The sequence below is a fragment of the Pleurodeles waltl genome, chromosome 5 (assembly GCF_031143425.1).
Source record: "Pleurodeles waltl isolate 20211129_DDA chromosome 5, aPleWal1.hap1.20221129, whole genome shotgun sequence".
In the NCBI taxonomy this organism is placed as follows: domain Eukaryota; kingdom Metazoa; phylum Chordata; class Amphibia; order Caudata; family Salamandridae; genus Pleurodeles; species Pleurodeles waltl.
The window spans coordinates 278,108,814-278,127,687 of record NC_090444.1 but is presented as its reverse complement, the minus strand read 5'-3'; the positions used below and the strand labels follow the sequence as shown (position 1 = coordinate 278,127,687).

General features: G+C 44.1%; 1 protein-coding gene across 2 annotated transcripts in view; it reads left to right on the top strand.

Moving 5' to 3' along the window:
* Nucleotides 1–18,874, top strand: part of SRBD1 (S1 RNA binding domain 1) — a 759,215-nt gene that overhangs the window by 270,792 nt on the left and 469,549 nt on the right. For both annotated transcript variants that reach the window (XM_069234013.1, XM_069234012.1), the window contains exons 12-13: nucleotides 6,972–7,079; nucleotides 15,990–16,147. In XM_069234013.1, the coding sequence (XP_069090114.1) occupies nucleotides 6,972–7,079; nucleotides 15,990–16,147 (266 nt within the window). The remainder of the gene's footprint in view (nucleotides 1–6,971; nucleotides 7,080–15,989; nucleotides 16,148–18,874) is intronic.

Sequence of the window (18,874 nt, the reverse complement as noted above, 5' to 3'; positions counted from 1 at the left end):
ATAAAAATGATACCTCACTTGCGTGGGTAGGCCTAGCGCCCGCGACAGGAAACGCCCCAAAACGCAACGTGGACACATCCCATTTTTTTAAAGAAAACAGTGCCTACCTGTGGATTTTGGCCTGTAGCTCACCTGGCACCTAGGGAAACCTACCAAACCTGTGCATTTCTGAAAACTAGAGACCTAGGGGAATCCAAGATGGGGTGACTTGCGGGGCTCGGACCAGGTTCTGTTACCCAGAATCCTTTTAAAACCTCAAAATGTGGCTAAAAAAAACACATGTTCCTCACATTTCTGTGGCAGAAAGTTCTGGAATCTGAGAGGAGCTACAAATTTCCTTCCACCCAGCGTTCCCCCAAGTCTCCCGATAAAAATGATACCTCACTTGCGTGGGTAGGCCTAGCGCCGGCGACAGTAAACACCCCAAAGCGCAACGTGGACACATCCTAAATTTTGGGGAAAAACAGAGGTGTTTTTTGCGAAGTGCCTACCTGTAGATTTTGGCCTCTAGCTCAGCCGGCACCTAGGGAAACCTACCAATCCTGTGCATTTCTGAAAACTAGAGACCTAGGGGAATCCAAGGAGGGGTGACTTGCGGGGCTCGGACCAGGTTCTGTTACCCAGAATCCTTTGCAAACCTCAAAATTTGGCTAAAATAACAAGTTTTCCTCACATTTCGGTGACAGAAAGTTCTGGAATCTGAGAGGAGCCACAAATTTCCTTCCACCCAGCGTTCCCCCAGGTCTCCAGATAAAAATGATACCTCACTTGCGTGGGTAGGCCTAGCGCCCGCGACAGGAAACGCCCCAAAACGCAACGTGGACACATCCCATTTTTTTAAAGAAAACCGTGCCTACCTGTGGATTTTGGCCTGTAGCTCACCTGGCACCTAGGGAAACCTACCAAACCTGTGCATTTCTGAAAACTAGAGACCTAGGGGAATCCAAGATGGGGTGACTTGCGGGGCTCGGACCAGGTTCTGTTACCCAGAATCCTTTTAAAACCTCAAAATGTGGCTAAAAAAAACACATGTTCCTCAAATTTCTGTGGCAGAAAGTTCTGGAATCTGAGAGGAGCCACAAATTTCCTTCCACCCAGCGTTCCCCCAAGTCTCCCGATAAAAATGGTACCTCACTTGTGTGGGTGGGCCAGGTGCCTGGAACAGAATAAGGCCCAAAACCTGAAGGGATAGAAGGGATAGTTGGGGGAGCCACGCAAGCCACACCTCCCTGGACTCCTTGGGGTGGCTATTTTAAAAAAAAATCTGGGTTTTGTAGGTTTCCCTACATGACAGCCGCACCCTGGACCAAAAACATAGGTGGGCCGTCCCCCCCCCAAACACAGGCATTTTTGGAATATATCACTTTGATGTGTGCACATACGTCCGTGATGTGCCAAACACTAAAATTGTGAAAAGAAACACACTTAGGTTATGTGAAGAAGACCCCTCACCCACCAACCAAGTTGGTGGCATGCTTCATCATAGGGGTCCCACCCGAGGCACCTAGCGTGTCACAGGTGTGCTGCGACGCCTGATTACAGCGGAGCAGGTTTTGTCTTTTTTTACAACACATACTGGTTGGATTTGGCACGAGGGTGAGTGATTTTTCAGTGAATCAAATTTTATTAACAAGAGATTTCACAAAAATGAAATGCACTGCTAATAACTGAAAGGCAAAAAAGTGAACCAATGACTCACAGCTCGTGAGCTGTAAAGCCGCGACAAGGCACCAACCGCTTTACAGGCCATTCACACACCTTTCATACATGACACGCACAAGACCATTCACACCGCCAGCCACGGGCCCAGCACATTACAACACTCACATCGACAGACCGCGCCACTCAAGGGCCCATCACTTACATACGCCCACAGGCCTGATACAAGAATCACACCAGCTGATGGGAGTGTGGACTGCCGTTCGGCTGGCACCGCCAGCCAAGCGCCACCCCACGCACACCGCCAGCCAAGCGCCACCCCACGCACACCGCCAGCCAAGCGCCACCCCACGCACACCGCAATCACTTTTTTTTATTTATAAACACCAAAGAAACTACTAATTATAAAATAAGCACAAAACTACAAACACAAAAGCTCTAACTAAATACACAACAGATGCCAACCGTGAAACATATGAAAATATAAAACAGACAGCTTACGCTCAAGGTATTTCCCAGAAATTCTTTTGGGTATGGTAACTTCTGTAACAGCCGGGAACACACAGCCCAGGCTTTGAAGGGCATTCGGGGCAGTACATCCGGCTCTCCCTCCGGATTAATCTCCGGGCACATACTCTACATTTCTTTGTGGGCATGTCTTTTTTGGGAGTGGGAGGAATGTGATCTGGAAAGTGCCGATCTTTCAATCTAGCCACATCCTCCACCACTTCTACTCTAGGAACTCTTGCCGGTTCCACCACAATAAGGCTTTCTATCACCGACTCCTGAAATTTAACAAATGTCATCCTTGACTCGGGTGAACAATCCTTTTATACAATAAAGGCATTAAAAGTTGCCAAATGAAATAAATGTAGGGCCAACTTTTTATACCACACATATGACTTACGAAGAGCAGTGTAAGGTTCTAACCTCTGATCTACTCTATCAACACCACCCATGTGCCTATTGTAGTCCAAAATGCACGCAGGTTTGCGCACTTCCGCAACCTGACCCCAAACAGCCACAGGGGAAGTACTCTCATCATGGATGGTCGATAGCATGTACACATCCCTCCTGTCTGAAAATTTCAGAGCTAGCAGCTCATTATTCCGCAAGGCACTGCACTGTCCCCTCTCAAGTTTTTTACAGACAAGCTCCCTTGGATAGCCTTTCCGGTTAGAACGGATTGTGCCACAAGCAACAGTGTCCACCCTAAACAACTCCTTGAACAACTGCACTCCAGTGTAGAAATTATCTACGTACAAATGGTGACCTTTGTTAAACAGCCGTCTAGCAAGTTCCCACACAATTTTTTCGCTAACTCCAAAAGTGGCCGGACAACCAGGAGGGTCAATACTGGAATCCCTACCAGTGTAGACCCGGAAATTATACACATATCCTGTACTGCTTTCTGACAGCAGATACAATTTAATCCCATACCGTGCCCTCTTACTAGGAATGTACTGCTTAAAAACTAAACGCCCCTTGAAAAGGACCAAAGACTCGTCCACACTTATCTCTTTGCCTGGAACGTAGACCTCTGAAAACCGATCCACAAAATGATCAAGGACAGGCCTAATCTTAAAAAGGCGGTCACAATCAGGGTGATCTTGTGGCAAGGCTAAAGCATGGTCTACAAAATGCAGCATACGAAGAAGAAGCAAATACCGATTACGTGTCATAGTTGCAGGAAATATAGCAGTTGCCATCAAGGGACTAGTAGACCAATAAGAAGCCAGTGACGGCTTCCTGATCAACCCCATCAAAAAAGACAAACCTAAAAACCTTTTCATCTCTTCCAGATATGTGGGAACCCAATGAGTAGCTCTAGACTGAGGTTTAAGTCTGGCAGCGTTGTCCCGCAAATATTGCTCTGCATACACATTTGTCTGCTCCACAATCTCTTCCAAAAATACATCGTCCATAAACAAGTGAAAGAAATGGACAGGCAGAAAGTTTTCCGTATTAACTCTACACCCTGGGAGACCAGTAAATGCAGGTAACTGTGGCTGCTCCATGTTTGGGGCAATCCAGGTGTCAGGTCTTCCAATGGGAAACCCTGCAGCCCCAGGCTGCTGCACTCTTGGCACATCAATGTCCTACTCTAACACAGGCCCTTCATCTGCACTGAGAGTAGCTTCCTCATCAGAAGAATACTCTCGGACAGAAAACTCACTTCCAGAATCTCCTGCTTCCTCCTCTGCCTCAGATGCAGAGTCAGTGTCGTAATCATGGTCTGAAGACGACTCAAAGAGCATGCGAACAACCTGCTGAGTGGTCACTTTGCGGCTAGCCATGATCCTAACAACAAATGGATTGCCAACAACAACTAGCACTAAAATAAGTAATAAACAAAGTGTAGCTTTATCACAAAGAGTTATGTACTACAAAATACAATACCACACAGTTGCCTGAAATAGCTACTCACCAAGCAACTACTCTGCAATCACCAATGATATCCCACTAAAAAGAAAAAAGAAAAAAGCAATTTAGACATATGACAACACAAACACCACTGTGCTCAAATCTAAGGACAATGTCAAACACACAATACTGCATTTAGTACACCACCTACAAACATGTCAACAATACTCCTTTGGAGTAAATTGCGTTCACTTACCTAAAACATGCAACTATGCAAACCGCAGTACAACTACTGCCAAAACCGCAAAGATCCACAGCAAAGGAAGCAAAAGCGTTGAACTAGAAGAAAAAGAAGAAATAAATTGTTATAATCACAAATACAAATACTTTGCCAGTTGACAAACACCCCACCACCAAGAACTTAGCAGTTGTCCCTGGTACCTAAGTGGATCCTGCCCCCCTCGGGGTAGATGGGCGTAAGAGATTTGGCCAATCTGACCCCAAGGGGCAACACCTCTGTGCCCCCTTTCAGGTGGCGACCCTTCCCCAAGGGGGCACCCCCAGCACAACACAAAACAAAAAAAATCCCTGCCCTCCTTGGGGGCAGATGGCCCTACAAAATTACGGGCAGAGATGGGCAATACAAATTTTCCCCACCTTAGGGGGGCGACCGTTGCCCAAGGGGTGCCCCCAAACATACACCAAACACAATCCCTGGCACCTAGTGTGCTTCCACCCCCCCCGGGCCAGATCGTCCAAAAAATGGCTGGTCTGCCATCAGGGGGGGGGCCCGAAACTGGAAAAAAAAAAGCTCCCCAGGGGAGCGACCCTTGCCACAAGAGTTGCCCCCAAAATAAACAATAAAAACAAAATCCCTGGTGTCTAGTGGTTTTCGCCCCCCCCTGGGGGCAGATCCGCCGAAAAAACGGCGGATCTGCCCCCAGGGGGGGGCGAAATACAAATAAAAATTGCCCCCGGGGAGGGGCGACCCTTGCCCAAGGGGTTGCCCCCAAAAACAAACATAAAAAAAGATATCCCTGGTGTCTAGTGGTTTTCACCCCCCCCCCCCCCCTGGGGGCAGATCCGCCGAAAAATCGGCGGATCTGCCCCCAGGGGGGGGGGGGCGAAATACAAATAAAAATTGCCCCCGGGGGGGGGGGCGACCCTTGCCCAAGGGGTCGCCCCCAAAAACACACATAAAAAAGGTTATCCCTGGTGTCTAGTGGTTTTCGCCCCCCCCCGGGGGCAGATCCGCCGAAAAAACTGCGGATCTGCCACCAGGGGGGGGCGAAATACAAATAAAAATTGCCCCCGGGGAGGGGCGACCCTTGCCCAAGGGGTCGCCCCCAAAAACAAACATAAAAAAAGATATCCCTGGTGTCTAGTGGTTTTCGCCCCCCCCCGGGGGCAGATCCGCCGAAAAATCGGCGGATCTGCCCCCGGGGGGGGGGGCGAAATACAAATAAAAATTGCCCCCGGGGGGGGCGACCCTTGCCCAAGGGGTCGCCCCCAAAAACACACATAAAAAAGGTTATCCCTGGTGTCTAGTGGTTTTCGCCCCCCCCCCCTGGGGGCAGATCCGCCGAAAAAACGGCCGATCTGCCCCCGGGGGGGGGGCGAAATACAAATAAAAATTGCCCCCGGGGGGGCGACCCTTGCCCAAGGGGTCGCCCCCAAAAACAAACATAAAAAAATATATCCCTGGTGTCTAGTGGTTTTCGCCCCCCCCTGGGGGCAGATCTGCCGAAAAAACGGCCGATCTGCCCCCGGGGGGGGCGAAATCCAAATAAAAATTGCCCCCGGGGGGGGCGACCCTTGCCCAAGGGGTCGCCCCCAAATTTAGCCACAAAGAAAATCCCTGGTGGCTAGTGGAGATTCCTGCTCCACGATCGCGGGCCCTGCCCGCGATCGTGGAGCAGGAATCTTGAGAAAACAGACACAGGGGGAAAGGAAAAACCCTTTCCTTTCCCACCGTGTCTGTTTTCTCAACCCCCCCGCCCCCCAAAAACGGAGAGGACTCACCTTTGAGCTCCTGCTCCGAAGACGCGCTGGAAGCAAATGGCTTCCAGCGCGCCGGCAACACTAGATGACGTCAGCGCGCTGCGCGCGCTCTGACATCATCGGATTGCCGTGGGGGGGGGGCGGGGGTGGAAGGGGAAGGTCTTCCCCTTCCATCCCCGCCTGGGGGGTGGAAGGGGGGTGCACGGGGGGCGCGCTAGCGCGCCCCCAAGTTCCCCTGTGCCTAGGACGAGATGATCTCGTCCAAGGCACAGGGGAACTGTAGCCTTGGACGAGATCATCTCGTCCAAGGCACAGAAGGAGTTAAATAGCCCAGTGAAAAACACATAATAAACAGTTATGTGAATTTCAGCCCACATTTTAATGGTCTGGTATATATTGACAATATAACCGAAGAGGGAGGGCACTCAATGCTAGTTATTGACCTGGGTGGAGTATGGCCCAGAGCTAATGCCAGTCAGTTACTACCTTGGAATGCTCTTCTCTCCCTTGGACAATAGTGCTTAATGATTAGTTGACAGCGTTTCCTTGAGAGACTGTGTTGCACTAACACGTTAAAAGGACTTTGTTTCTTGGTGTCCATTTGTATACGCTGTGGTAGCCACTCCCAAGTTATTTTTTCAATTGTTAAGTTGCTTAATTTGGTGTACCCTATGGTAGTGTAAAGCTTTCATTTACTTTTTTATTCATGTCACTTTTGAGGATGTTATATATCTTGGTTCAACATGCTTTTTGTATTAACATGCATTTATATGTGAATATTTCTACAGATGTTTTTATTGTTTTTTGTAAGTTAAATCAACAATGAAATATAGATGGTTCTGGCCACTTAATACATTTCTCCTTTGATTGCCTTGCTAACAGGTGTATATATTTTAAATTTTTGTTGCCTATGCTCGCTTGTTTAATTGCTGTTTTTTCTACCGCAGGTGGAGACCGAAGCAATATGCAAGACCCGAGTTCATGAACATGCTACGTAGTTCTGTTGAAGATTCATATAAGCGCCTTATTTATCCTCTTCTCTGTAGAGAATATAGGTAAACTGAATAGTTTGTTTGAAATTATATACTTCAATAACAACAATATGTTTGAGAATGTTTACTTTCTAACAAAGTTACAGCATGGGTCAGCTAGTGCCAGGAATAAAATGGTTTGTATTTATGTTTCACCTGAAACAGCACATGCGCTGTTGCTTGTGAGACACTTTGTTTACTTACAAGGGGGATTAGAGTTAATCAATTGCGTACCATAGCATCATTGTCACTCGCATTTCCTGGCTTCTCTTTAGTCAGCGTATTCTGTCTTCACTTCCTCTTCATATGTTTGTCCCTCCCCTGGAGCATGGCCCAAGTGCTGCTTACTTGCTCATTGTCCTTACACTGGTTGCGTTTTCTGAGCTACTTTTTTTTTTTTTTTAGTTGTAGCACACCATAAGAGTGTATGTGTTTGCAGGATGCCTAGGGGTACTAGCACCTTTGATTTTGAACATCGTTCAACTTTGATAGTTTCTTTACAGTGCTTTTTGGGTGTACTTCGTTATAGGTCCTACAAATAAAGTAGGAGGATCCACGATCAGCTCCATGCTCATATCCATCATCAACACATCCATCAAACGTGGAACCTTCCTGGTCAACTGGAAACATGCAGAAGCTGAAGACTCTTCAACTAATCCCTCATATCTCTATTGGATGACCCACACCTACTCTTGCTTGACCTACAAACCTTCTCATGTGCCTAAATACCCTCAGGGGTGACAAGTGCACTCAACAAATCTCCATAACATAAAATCCCACTCCAATTTATAAACATAGAGACTAATTTAATAAACAAAAAGACACCACAATGACAACAAACCCAGTTAATGGATCTGGAGGTGTGAATTTTGGAAGTAAAATATCGGCAAAAAAGCACTAAGTTCTAATGCGGGGCAGCTAGCAGCGATAGACAGCGATCTTTGCGTCATTTAAGACTGACTGTGACGGACCCTGTCAGTGGTTTTACTTTTGAACTTAACTTCAAAAATGGAAGTCAAAGCCCTTCAGGGACGCAATGTAGCAGGCTTTATCCAAGGAGGGCTCCATGACTGTTGGATAGGTGTCAGGCAAAGTTGTTGGTGTTGACGGGGAAAATCTCAAAGATGACATTTTAGCTATGCCTCCAGTTAAGTCCTCTTTTTGGCTGGAAACGTTTGGCACCTTTGCCCGTTCAAGATTTTTATCTTCAGGCTTAATCTCTTTTTCTAAGCTTGAAATCCCCTAGCTGGGCAGTGCTATGGGCTCTGTCTGAAGAGGGCTTCACAACTCCAGGTAGCTTTTCACTGAGGTCCTCCTGTTAAGGATTTGCTGCAGTGGACAAGCAGGGGTAAACTTATTTATTCAGCCTGGCAAGGTTACGCCATAGGGAGTTGCACCATTGGCAGATTGTCCTGGTCCTCCAGAGGTCTTGAATTCCAAACAATGTCTAAGCCTCAGCTCTTCAGAGATGATAGGCAAAGTCCATTTAGACACATCCAAGGGTACATGGGCCTCAGGAACAGCACTTGGGGGTGAAGATTCACTCCAGCAGAGGCCACCATGGCCAGGTTCAGTTGGCACTGGTCATTTGGGCACTTGAGGAAAAAAGGTCTCTTGTAGCTTATTTTGTACCTGTAACCAAGCAGGAAGGCAGCTAATTGACTCTTGAGGTTCACTACTTTGTCCTTGGTCCAAGTGAGAGCAGGCCTAGCCAGGGGAACGAAAACACCTGCCCACACCCCGACCATTGTCTCTGCTCCCGGAGCAGTTTCACACCTCGTTAGGGCTATTCACAGCTAGATGACAGTTGGAGGGCTAATGTAAAATACCCTCCAGGAGCTTCAGGTAGTGAAAAGTGAACTTTCTTGATTATTTATCAATAAACAAACCAGCATTAACTTAGACTTTTAATAAGAAATAAAAATAGCCCTTTAGTTTGCTATCTCGTACCTCTCTTGAGATAACAGAATTAATATTAAATATTGCTTCCTATTGTTTCTCTATCCCTGTGCTCCAGCTTGGCTTCATACGGTGAAAATTACTTATGGAAGCTAGCCACTAGAAGGACATCTTAACTTTAGATTTCCACATGCTCTACTTTTAAATACCATGCGCCCTGCCTTTTCGGCTAAAGGGCCTACATAGGGTGATTTATTAGTATTTAAAAGAGAGTTTTTTTCGTGTTAAAAGGGCCATTTTTACAGACCGGGCTGCATTTTGAAAAACTGTAGCAGTCCGGCTACAGTGATAAGCCTGGAGTCAAGTTTTTCTTGTCATACTAGAGGATGGCACAGTAGTGCTCTAGTCCATAGGTGACATTTAACTTTCTAAGCCATGGGTGTAGTTTTGGACACCATATATATTAAGGCCTTGCGGGAACGTTAAATACGACAATTGGGAAAAGGCAACTTTCGAACTATTTTCATCATATTTTAGGGGTCAGAGCACATGCACCGGGACTTGCTTACAAGTGTCCTCGGGCCCAGAGTAACAGTGAGGGTGAGCAGACAAAAAAGAGGCACTTTCTCACACTTGTGAAGATTTATTTAGTAGTTAACTAGCAGTGTTCCACTCCCATGAACATTATGCTGATCCATCTTAAAAGACAAGGGACTGCTCCACTTCTTTCTTAACCTGTTCTACTACAACCATCCACACCCTCTGCTGCTTTGCCCCACCACACCTCGCATTACCCCACCTCCTCTAGACCTTGTGCTGCTCTACCTCCCTCAAACCGTTTACTTCTACTCCACCTTTGTCTGATCTTATGCTACTCCACAGCCCCAGTGTAGCACTTCTATACCTCACTCGAAGCCTGCATTTGGACACCCGAGCCCTGTGACGCTCCAGCAGCTCTCTCCCATGCCGTTGTGCTTCTCCTCCCAACCCTTTGCTGCTCCCTCCCTCCCTGTACTGCTCCATCGTAATCTGTTCACCTAGACCCTGGGCTGCAGCCTTACTCGTGGTCTACACCCTTCTCCTTGGATAGTGTACTCCTCTTTCAACTGTGGTGCCAGGAGAACACATTCAACATGCTTCACTACAATAGCACTGACATAAACACAGCTGTAGTGCAACCTTCACCACAAGTGTGAAATAAGCTTAAAATAACTATTGGCAATTGGTACTCATGAACCACCACTTCCATTTATAACGCAAGCTTTCAAGTGTCTCTAATAAAGAAAAATTCAAAACGGATGGCATTGCCAACTCTTATTTACTCTTCAGTGAAGCAATTAATATGTGATAAAAGGAATATATTTTTTATCACGCATCTCCTTTTACGCAACTATTTTCTTTCGTTTAATGTAAACTACCGTTGTTGTATCGCTGTATCGCCCAAAGTCAGAATGAGACTAATGAGTGCACCCAAATGGCTAATGTTTTGTTTTATGCTGAGAAACATGATAGTCTTGTGTATGTATGTGTGTGTGTGTGTGTATATATATATATATATATATATATATATATATATATATATATATATATATATATATATATATATATATATATAGCTGCAGATACACATGCTATGCGTAGCTCTTCCGACATCTGGTGTTGAGCTCAGAGTGTTACAAGTTGTTTTTCTTCTAAGAAGTCTTTTCGGCGTCACAGGATCGAGTGACTCCTCCTCTCGGTTTCAGTGCGCATGGGCATAGACTCCATTGTTAGATTGTTTTCTTTCCGCGGTTGGGTTCGGACGTGTATCCTCTCGTTCCGAGATTTCAATTCGGAAAACCTCAGAAAACCTTCTTTGTCGGTATTGTTTCTATCGTGTTTCCCATCTAGCATCGAACCGGTAATACCGTTGTAACCTTAATTTCGCCCTTTAGGGCGTGTGTGCTCAACTCGGCCTGTTCGAGCCTACCACGTGGAAAGCCTGATGGATCGGACTCTATTCTGATTCTGCCCTCGGTGCCATACGAAGTACCCCTATACAGACCAACAGTAGGTTTGTAATTTGTGCCTTTCTCCAGACCATCGGGAGGAAGATTGTGAGGCCTGTCGATCATTTGGATCAAAGAAGACCCTGAGAGATCGCAGTGCCCGAAGACTCAAAATGGCGTTGAAAAGCAGCAAACATCTCCACGTCATGGAGGAAGAGCAGGCTCAGACAGCAGTCTCCATCCGAGACACAGACTCCGAACAGGAATCAGAAGATGACAGACCCATCACAACTGACCAGCATGTGAGTACGTCTGCCCCTACACCCCTGCAGAAAAAAATTCAAAGGATTAGACTCTGGGTAACCACCAACAATGGTGCAAAAACAAAAGGAGTAGCCACTACCTCTCAATACTTCTCCTCCCCAATCTCCACAGCTCTCTTTCTCACCTCAGAATAGCCCACCACCACTGCCTTCTCCAACACATTCTTTATACTCACATGGAGCTACAGCAGACTCATGGAACCTCTATAACCCTGATCCCATCCCGGACAGTGATCCAGACATTTATCCATCAAAACCTTCTCCAGAAGACACCACTGCATACACCCAAGTAATATCTAGGGCAGCAGCTTATCATAGAGCAGTCATGCATTCTGAGCCATTAGACAAAGACTTTTTATTTAATACCATGTCTTCTACTCATTCCAGATACCAGTGTCTCCCAATGTTACCAGGAATGGTTAAACATGCAGACCAAATTTTTAATGAACCTGTCAAAGCTAGGATCATCACCCCTAGAATTAATAAAAACTATAAGCCTGCCCCTACTGACCCAGATAACATCACTCATCAGGTCCCTCCAGACTCAGTAGCAGTCAGTGCGGCAAGGAAAAGGGCTTCAGGAGACGCACCGCCTCCTGATAAGGAGAGTAGAAAATTTGATGCAGCTGGAAAAAGAGTTGCCACACAAGCAGCAAATCAGTGGAGAATTGCAAATTCTCAGTCACTTCTAGCCAGGTATGACAGGGCCCATTGGGACAAAATGCAAGATCTTATACAGCATCTCCCAAAGGAGCATCAAAAAAGAGCACAACAAGTGGTGGAAGAGGGACAAGCTATCAGGAATAATCAAATAAGATCTGCCCTCGATGCTGCTGATACAGCTGCAAGTGGTGTAAATACTGCCATCACAATTAGAAGACATGCATGGCTACGCTCCTCTGGTTTCTAAACCAGAAATTCAACAGGCAGTACTTAATATGCCTTTTGACAAGAATCTCCTCTTTGGTCCAGAAGTAGACACCACTATTAAAAAAACTGAGGAAGGACTCAGATACTGTGAAAGCAATGGGCGCTTTATACACCACCCCATATAGAGGCTTCTTTCGCAGACCACAGTTTAGAGGAAGTATTAAGCCACAATCCTCAGATACTTCCACCTCCCAAACAAAGCATGGACAACAAACCCAATATCAAAGAGGGGGGTTTAGAGGATCCTATAGAGGACAATATTTCAGGAACAGAGGTAAATTCCAAACCGCTAAGCAGACCACAACACAACCTAAACAGTGACTTCCTTCCCTCTCTTCCTCTCCACACATCTCCTGTGGGGGGAAGACTACAGCAATTCCACTTTCATTGGAAAAATATTACCACAGACAATTGGGTATTATTAATTATCTGCAATGGCTATTGCCTAGAATTAATCTCCACCCCTCCAAACATTCCACCTCAATATCACAATTGTCCCCAGAACACACCGTTCTGTTACAACAAGAGGTACAATCTCTACTATCAAAACAAGCAATAGAATTGGTTCCACATTCTCAACAAGGAACAGTAGTATACTCCCTATACTTCCTCATTCCCAGAAAAGACCCCACCCTCAGGCCCATCTTGGACCTCAGACCCCTCCGTCTATACATCCTGTCAGAACATTTTCACATGGTAACTCTGCAAGATGTTATTCCACTATTACAAAAACAAAATTACATGACTGCTTTAGACCTCAAAGATGCTTATTTCCACATACCCATCCATCCAGCACACAAAAAATACCTCAGGTTTGTAATAGCAGGAAAACACTACCAGTTCAAGATTTTGCCATTTGGCATAACAACAGCTCCAACAGTATTCACAAAGTGTCTACCAGTAGTAGCAACCTACTTAACAAGACAACACATCCATGTCTTTCCATATCTAGACGATTGGGTAATAAAATCAAGCAATTTTACACAATGCCTACAACACACTCATTTATGTGATAGAAACCTTGCACACCATAGGATTCACTCTAAATGACCAAAAATCACACCTTCAACCAGCACAGGTACAACTTTACCTAGGTGCTATCCTAAATACTCAACAAGCCCTAGCTTATCCAAATAAACAAAGGATACAAGCTTTCCAAAATTGCATACCACTCATACAACCAAATCAACAATACACTGTGAGATTTATCATGAAGATTCTAGGAATTATGACATCTTGCATAGATAAAGTCCTACATACAAGACTAAACATGAGGCCCATACAACAGTGCCTCTCACAACAGTGGTCTCAGGCACACGGTCAACTTCAAGATCTAGTGTTGATCGACTACCAAACACATATGTCCCTTCAATGGTAGAATCGCAGCAATCTAATGAAGGGGCGGTCATTTCAAGACCCTGTGCCTCAGACCATAATCACAACAGACGCATCAATGATCGGTTGGGGAGCTCACCTCAACAATCAGACCATTCAAGGGCAATGGGATGCCAAACAGAAACAGCTTCACATAAACCACCTATAACTATTAGCTGTATTTCTTGCCCTAAAAGCGTTTCAACCTCTTCTCAAACAGAAGAATGTTCTCATAAGAACAGACAACATGACAACCATGTATTACCTCAACAAACAAGGCAGGACACATTCATCTCAACTGTCCCTACTAGCCCAAACAATATGGAAATGGGCAATTCACAGTCACATTCATCTATTAGCACAATACATTCCAGGGATAGACAATCAGCTGGCAGACCTCCTAAGCAGAAATCACCAACAAACACACGAATGGGAGATTCACTCCTAGGTACTTTAAAAGTACTTTCGAAAGTGGGGAACACCAGACATAGATCTATTCGCAACAAGCGAAAATGCAAAATGACCAAACTTCGCATCCAAACACCCACATCCCCTATCCAAGGGCAATGTTCTATGGATCAATTGGTCAGGGATATTTGCTTACGCTTTTCCCCCCTCTCCCACTCTTTCCCTTTCTGGTCAGCAAACTATGTCAAATGTCACTCACCATGATACTCATAGCACCAAAATGGGCACGCCAGCATTGGTACACAACACTTCTAGATCTGTCTGTAGTACCACATTCCAAACTCCCAAACAGACCAGCTCTGTTAACACAGAACAAAGGTCAAATCAGGCATCCAAACCCCAATGCACTCAATCTAGCTATTTGCCTCCTGAAGTCATAGAATTTGGTAATCTAAAGCTTCGACCAGAATGTCTGGAAGTAATTAAACAAACACGTAAACCTGCTACTAGACAATGCTAGGCAAACAAGTGGAAAAGATGTGTTTCCTATTGCCAATCTAAAAACATTGATCTACTTACAGCTTCTATACAACATATTGTATGCTACTTACTTCATTTGCAGAAAAGTGGCTTTTTCATCCATCAAAATACACCTAACTGCAATATCTGCATACTTACAGAATATTCAGCACACTTCTCTATTCAGAGTTCCTGCGATTAAAGCTTTCATGGAAGGATTAAGACCCATTATTCCACCTACAACACCACCTGTTCCATGGTGGAATTTAAATATAGTACTTACTCATGGGACCATCTATTGAACCCATGCACTCTTGTCGAATACAATTCCTAACATGGAAAGTCGCCTTCCTTGTAGCTATTACCTCTTCAAGAAGAGTTAGTGAGATACAAGCGTTCACTCTTGGGAACCTTTTTTCCAAGTGCACATACATAAAGTTGTAACAAATCCAAAATTTCTAGCAAAAGTAGTATCTCCTTTTCACATCAACCAAACAGTGGACTTGCCAGTATTCTTTCCAAAGCCAGACTCTGTGGCAGAAAGAGCTCTTCATACCCCAGATCTCAAAAGAGCTCTTCATACCCTAGATCTCAAAAGAGCTCTTGTGTACTATATAGATAGAACTAAAGATTTTAGAAAAACAAGACAACTTTTCGTTGCTTTCCAAGAACCACATAAAGGCAATCCTATATCAAAACAAGGTTTAGCAAGATGGATTGTTAGATGCATACAAACATGCTACATAAAAGCAAAAAGACACCTTCTGATCACTCCTAAAGCACATTCTACAAGAAAGAAGGGTGCATCAATGGCAGTTTTAGGGAACATACCAATGGTTGAGATATGTAAAGCAGTCCATTGGTCAACTCCCCATACATTTACAAAACACTACTGTGTTGATGTTTTCTCTCAGCAACAAGCCACTGTATGCCAAGCTGTCTTAAGGACATTATTTCAAACAACTTCAACTCCTACAGGCTAGCCACCACTTTTTGAGAGGACTAACTGCTTTCTAGTCTATGCATAGCATGTGTATCTACAGCTACACATGCCATTGAACGGAAAATGGCACTTACCCAGTGTACATCTGTCGTGGCATGTAGTGCTGCAGATTCACATGCACCCTCCCTCCTTCCCGGAAGCCTGTAGTTGTTTAATTTTTACATTTCTACATATCTATATACATTTACATTTGCATGGACATCTCTTTGTATTCCTATACTCTATCACTCCTTCCTTCACCCTTTGCGGGAAAACAATCTAACAATGGAGTCGATGCCCATGCGCCCTGAAACTGAGAGGTGGAGTCACTCGATCCCATGACTCCGAAAAGACTTCTTCGAAGAAAAACAACTTGTAAGACTCCGAGCCCAACACTAGATGTCGGAAGAGCTATGCATAGCATGTGAATCTGCAGCACTACATGCCACGAACAGATGTACACTGTGTAAGTGAAATTTTTCATATATGTCACATTTTCTCTCTTTATAAGATCGAAGTTAACTTCTGATGCGGAGAAGGAGTCCATAATGATGTTTGGAAGAAACCTTCGTCAATTGCTTCTCGCTGCCCCTGTCAGAGGGCGCACTTTGATGGGAGTCGATCCGGGATATAAGCATGGATGTAAACTAGCACTGATCTCTCCGACAAGTAAGCAATTTAATACCACCTTCAGATAAATTTAAAGTATGGTTTTAAAGATGATGCTTCATGTGTTATCCTTTCTACATATCATCACGTTTTAACCTATCTGCTCTATTACTTGTACGGTGAGCAAATGGTATGCAAACACTGTTGCTGCTCCTACTGAGTTTTCCCATTTTTGTCTCTTTTTCAAAACTGTTGTTTTATTTGAATATATGTTACTTCCCTTAGCTCCACTTTCTGTTGCCCTTTTGTGACGCTTGTCTATATTCAGGGCCTTTAACAAGATCAGAGCTGAATTTATTTTATTTATTTTTCTTTCAGTTTATTTTTCATTATGTATTGTCAGTAAAACGTTTGATAACATTGTATTTCTCAGTGTAGCTCATTTGTAAAAGTCCCATAGAGCTGAGACAACGAAAACCTATCAACAATACGTTCTTAATGTAAAATAAAACACACACATTAGTAGACATTTCATAACCAACACTACTAAAAACCATTAAATCTAGGACAATTTTTAAGTAAAATTTTAAAATGTATCGTCTTGCGAGAAGTGCTCAAGATTCATCAGATGACTAGTGTATGATCTTAAATCCATGGCTTTATACCTACCCAGTTACATTGATCCTGAAGTGTATCAAATATGGCTAACGGTGGGAGAAGCATTATAAAGACAGCATTTGCAAAGCCTATAGGTGTGGCGTTGACCACTAGTCTTTTGGATTGTCAGTGAATTTGTTTTGTCATGGTGTTTGTAAAACTTTATTGTTGAAGTCCTTACCAATCTAAAAAAATGATAAAAACAAAAAATTATTTGGGTCTTAAAAAGCGCCTATTGCATAATAGTCCCTGGCACTCAATGAAACTATGTTTACAAGTGTGCTGCTTGTGAAAGGGCATAATGCCATCACTCACAGTAAAGTTAGGCAATGCTTGAAGTGGGCTGGTTCATTGCCCCATGCTTTATGTGGCTGTATTTTATTTATTTTTATTACATCATATTTTTATGCACTGTTGAATACTTGGTATAGGTGTAGAGCTCTTACCTGTAAGCCCCGGAGTCAGGTAAACCAATAACCAAAAATAAGTATTTGTTAGGTCAGAGTTTCCATAGGAATGGTATTTTTTGTTTTGCTAATAACTTTGGTCTAGTGTGACAAATCTGTATAAAGCCTTCAAAAAATGGCATCTACTATGGCTCCTTCATGGAAAGTTTTGTGCCGATCTGTCTAGCAGGGGGCACAAAAAAACGAGAGGATGTCACTAATGTGCTGTTGCCCATGTTAATTACCATATGAAACTTTGCTGTCCCATACAGAAAAAACTGCTCAATAGAATTCTACCAAACTGGAAAAAATGTAGAACAATACTCAGAAAGCATGCGTTTTGTGATTTGGTCTATATCTGTGGACCGTTTTTTAAGAAATTAGCATTTAAAGAGATACATGAAGGGTTTAACCATAAGAAAAAGTTAGGTATATCTGGACGGTTGGTGCGGTGGGAGTCGGGTAGCACTTAAGAACTTAAAAATAAAGCCAATTCTGGTTCGGTAAGGGACTTTAGCTCCTGTTGGTTGTTTTATTACTGCGGTATCTGTTCTGGTACCTTAGGATCTGATTGTTTGGCCTCAATCCTGAAGAAAATGTTGCACCCACCATTACATGGCTCTGTCCCTGGGTCTTGGAAAGTTTTCAAGACAACTTAAGGGGGTAGGATGGGTGCATCCTGACACAGGGCCATGTAGGTTTGGGGCGAGGGGCCCCTAGGAGACCATTCCTTAAGTTAAACAAAAAAATATATATATTTTGGGTTGCCCGTGCCATAGTACGATTACCTTGTACCGCAGTACCCAGTGAGGCCATCCATGTGGTACTGTAGTTCCAGTAACATGTATGGTCCCAGACTAGACTCTGCTGCCAACTGTCATTGTGCAGGTCAGAGATATAATGCATTGGAATTGGCCACCTACAGAGGGCTGAGTGCAGTGCCAAACCACTGCTGCACAATGCTGAAGGCTGCAAATGTTAAAATTTACGTTGTAGTAAGGTTGCTGAAGTAAGATAATATTTAAAAAATTGAAAAAGCACTATAATTTGGCAGTTATAGTTTAGTGAACGAACTATACCTTTCACTCCCTCATTCACTGCTTATGCCCCCATATGTTACATCACTCATGACATGTTAAATGACATAACTGATTACATCATCCAGGCATTGTTACAGCATTTTTTAGGATTTTTGAACTTGAAGTATATCACACAGCATATCTGTCAAGCAACCCACATTTCATGCATGCTACCCTTTTTTACTAGTATTCAACCACCTTACAAACAAACTGCCTTGATAGACTTTAATGGGGTCACCCCGTTTTCCCCCTTGAACACCCTGCAAAAGCGTTTGTACCCTATTACTCTTTCAAAGACGTTACATGCCTCGTATTTTTAAGCCAAGAGGTAAATAACTATTCATTTACCACTGATAAGAGAGCTGCCAGGCCCTATGTAGTTTGCTAAAATTCACTATGCACATTCCTGAGATGAACAAGGTGGTACGCGTTTGCTTTGAGTAGTTCAAAGGAGCACCATGTTTTATAATGCCTGATGACCACAGGCTGTATCGAACTTATATTCATTCTTCAAACTTCTTCATTCCGTAATGTGCCACCAATTCCTGCCAAAGTCAGTGCCATCAACGTGATCCGTATGTTAAACAATATTTTATTTATTGTAA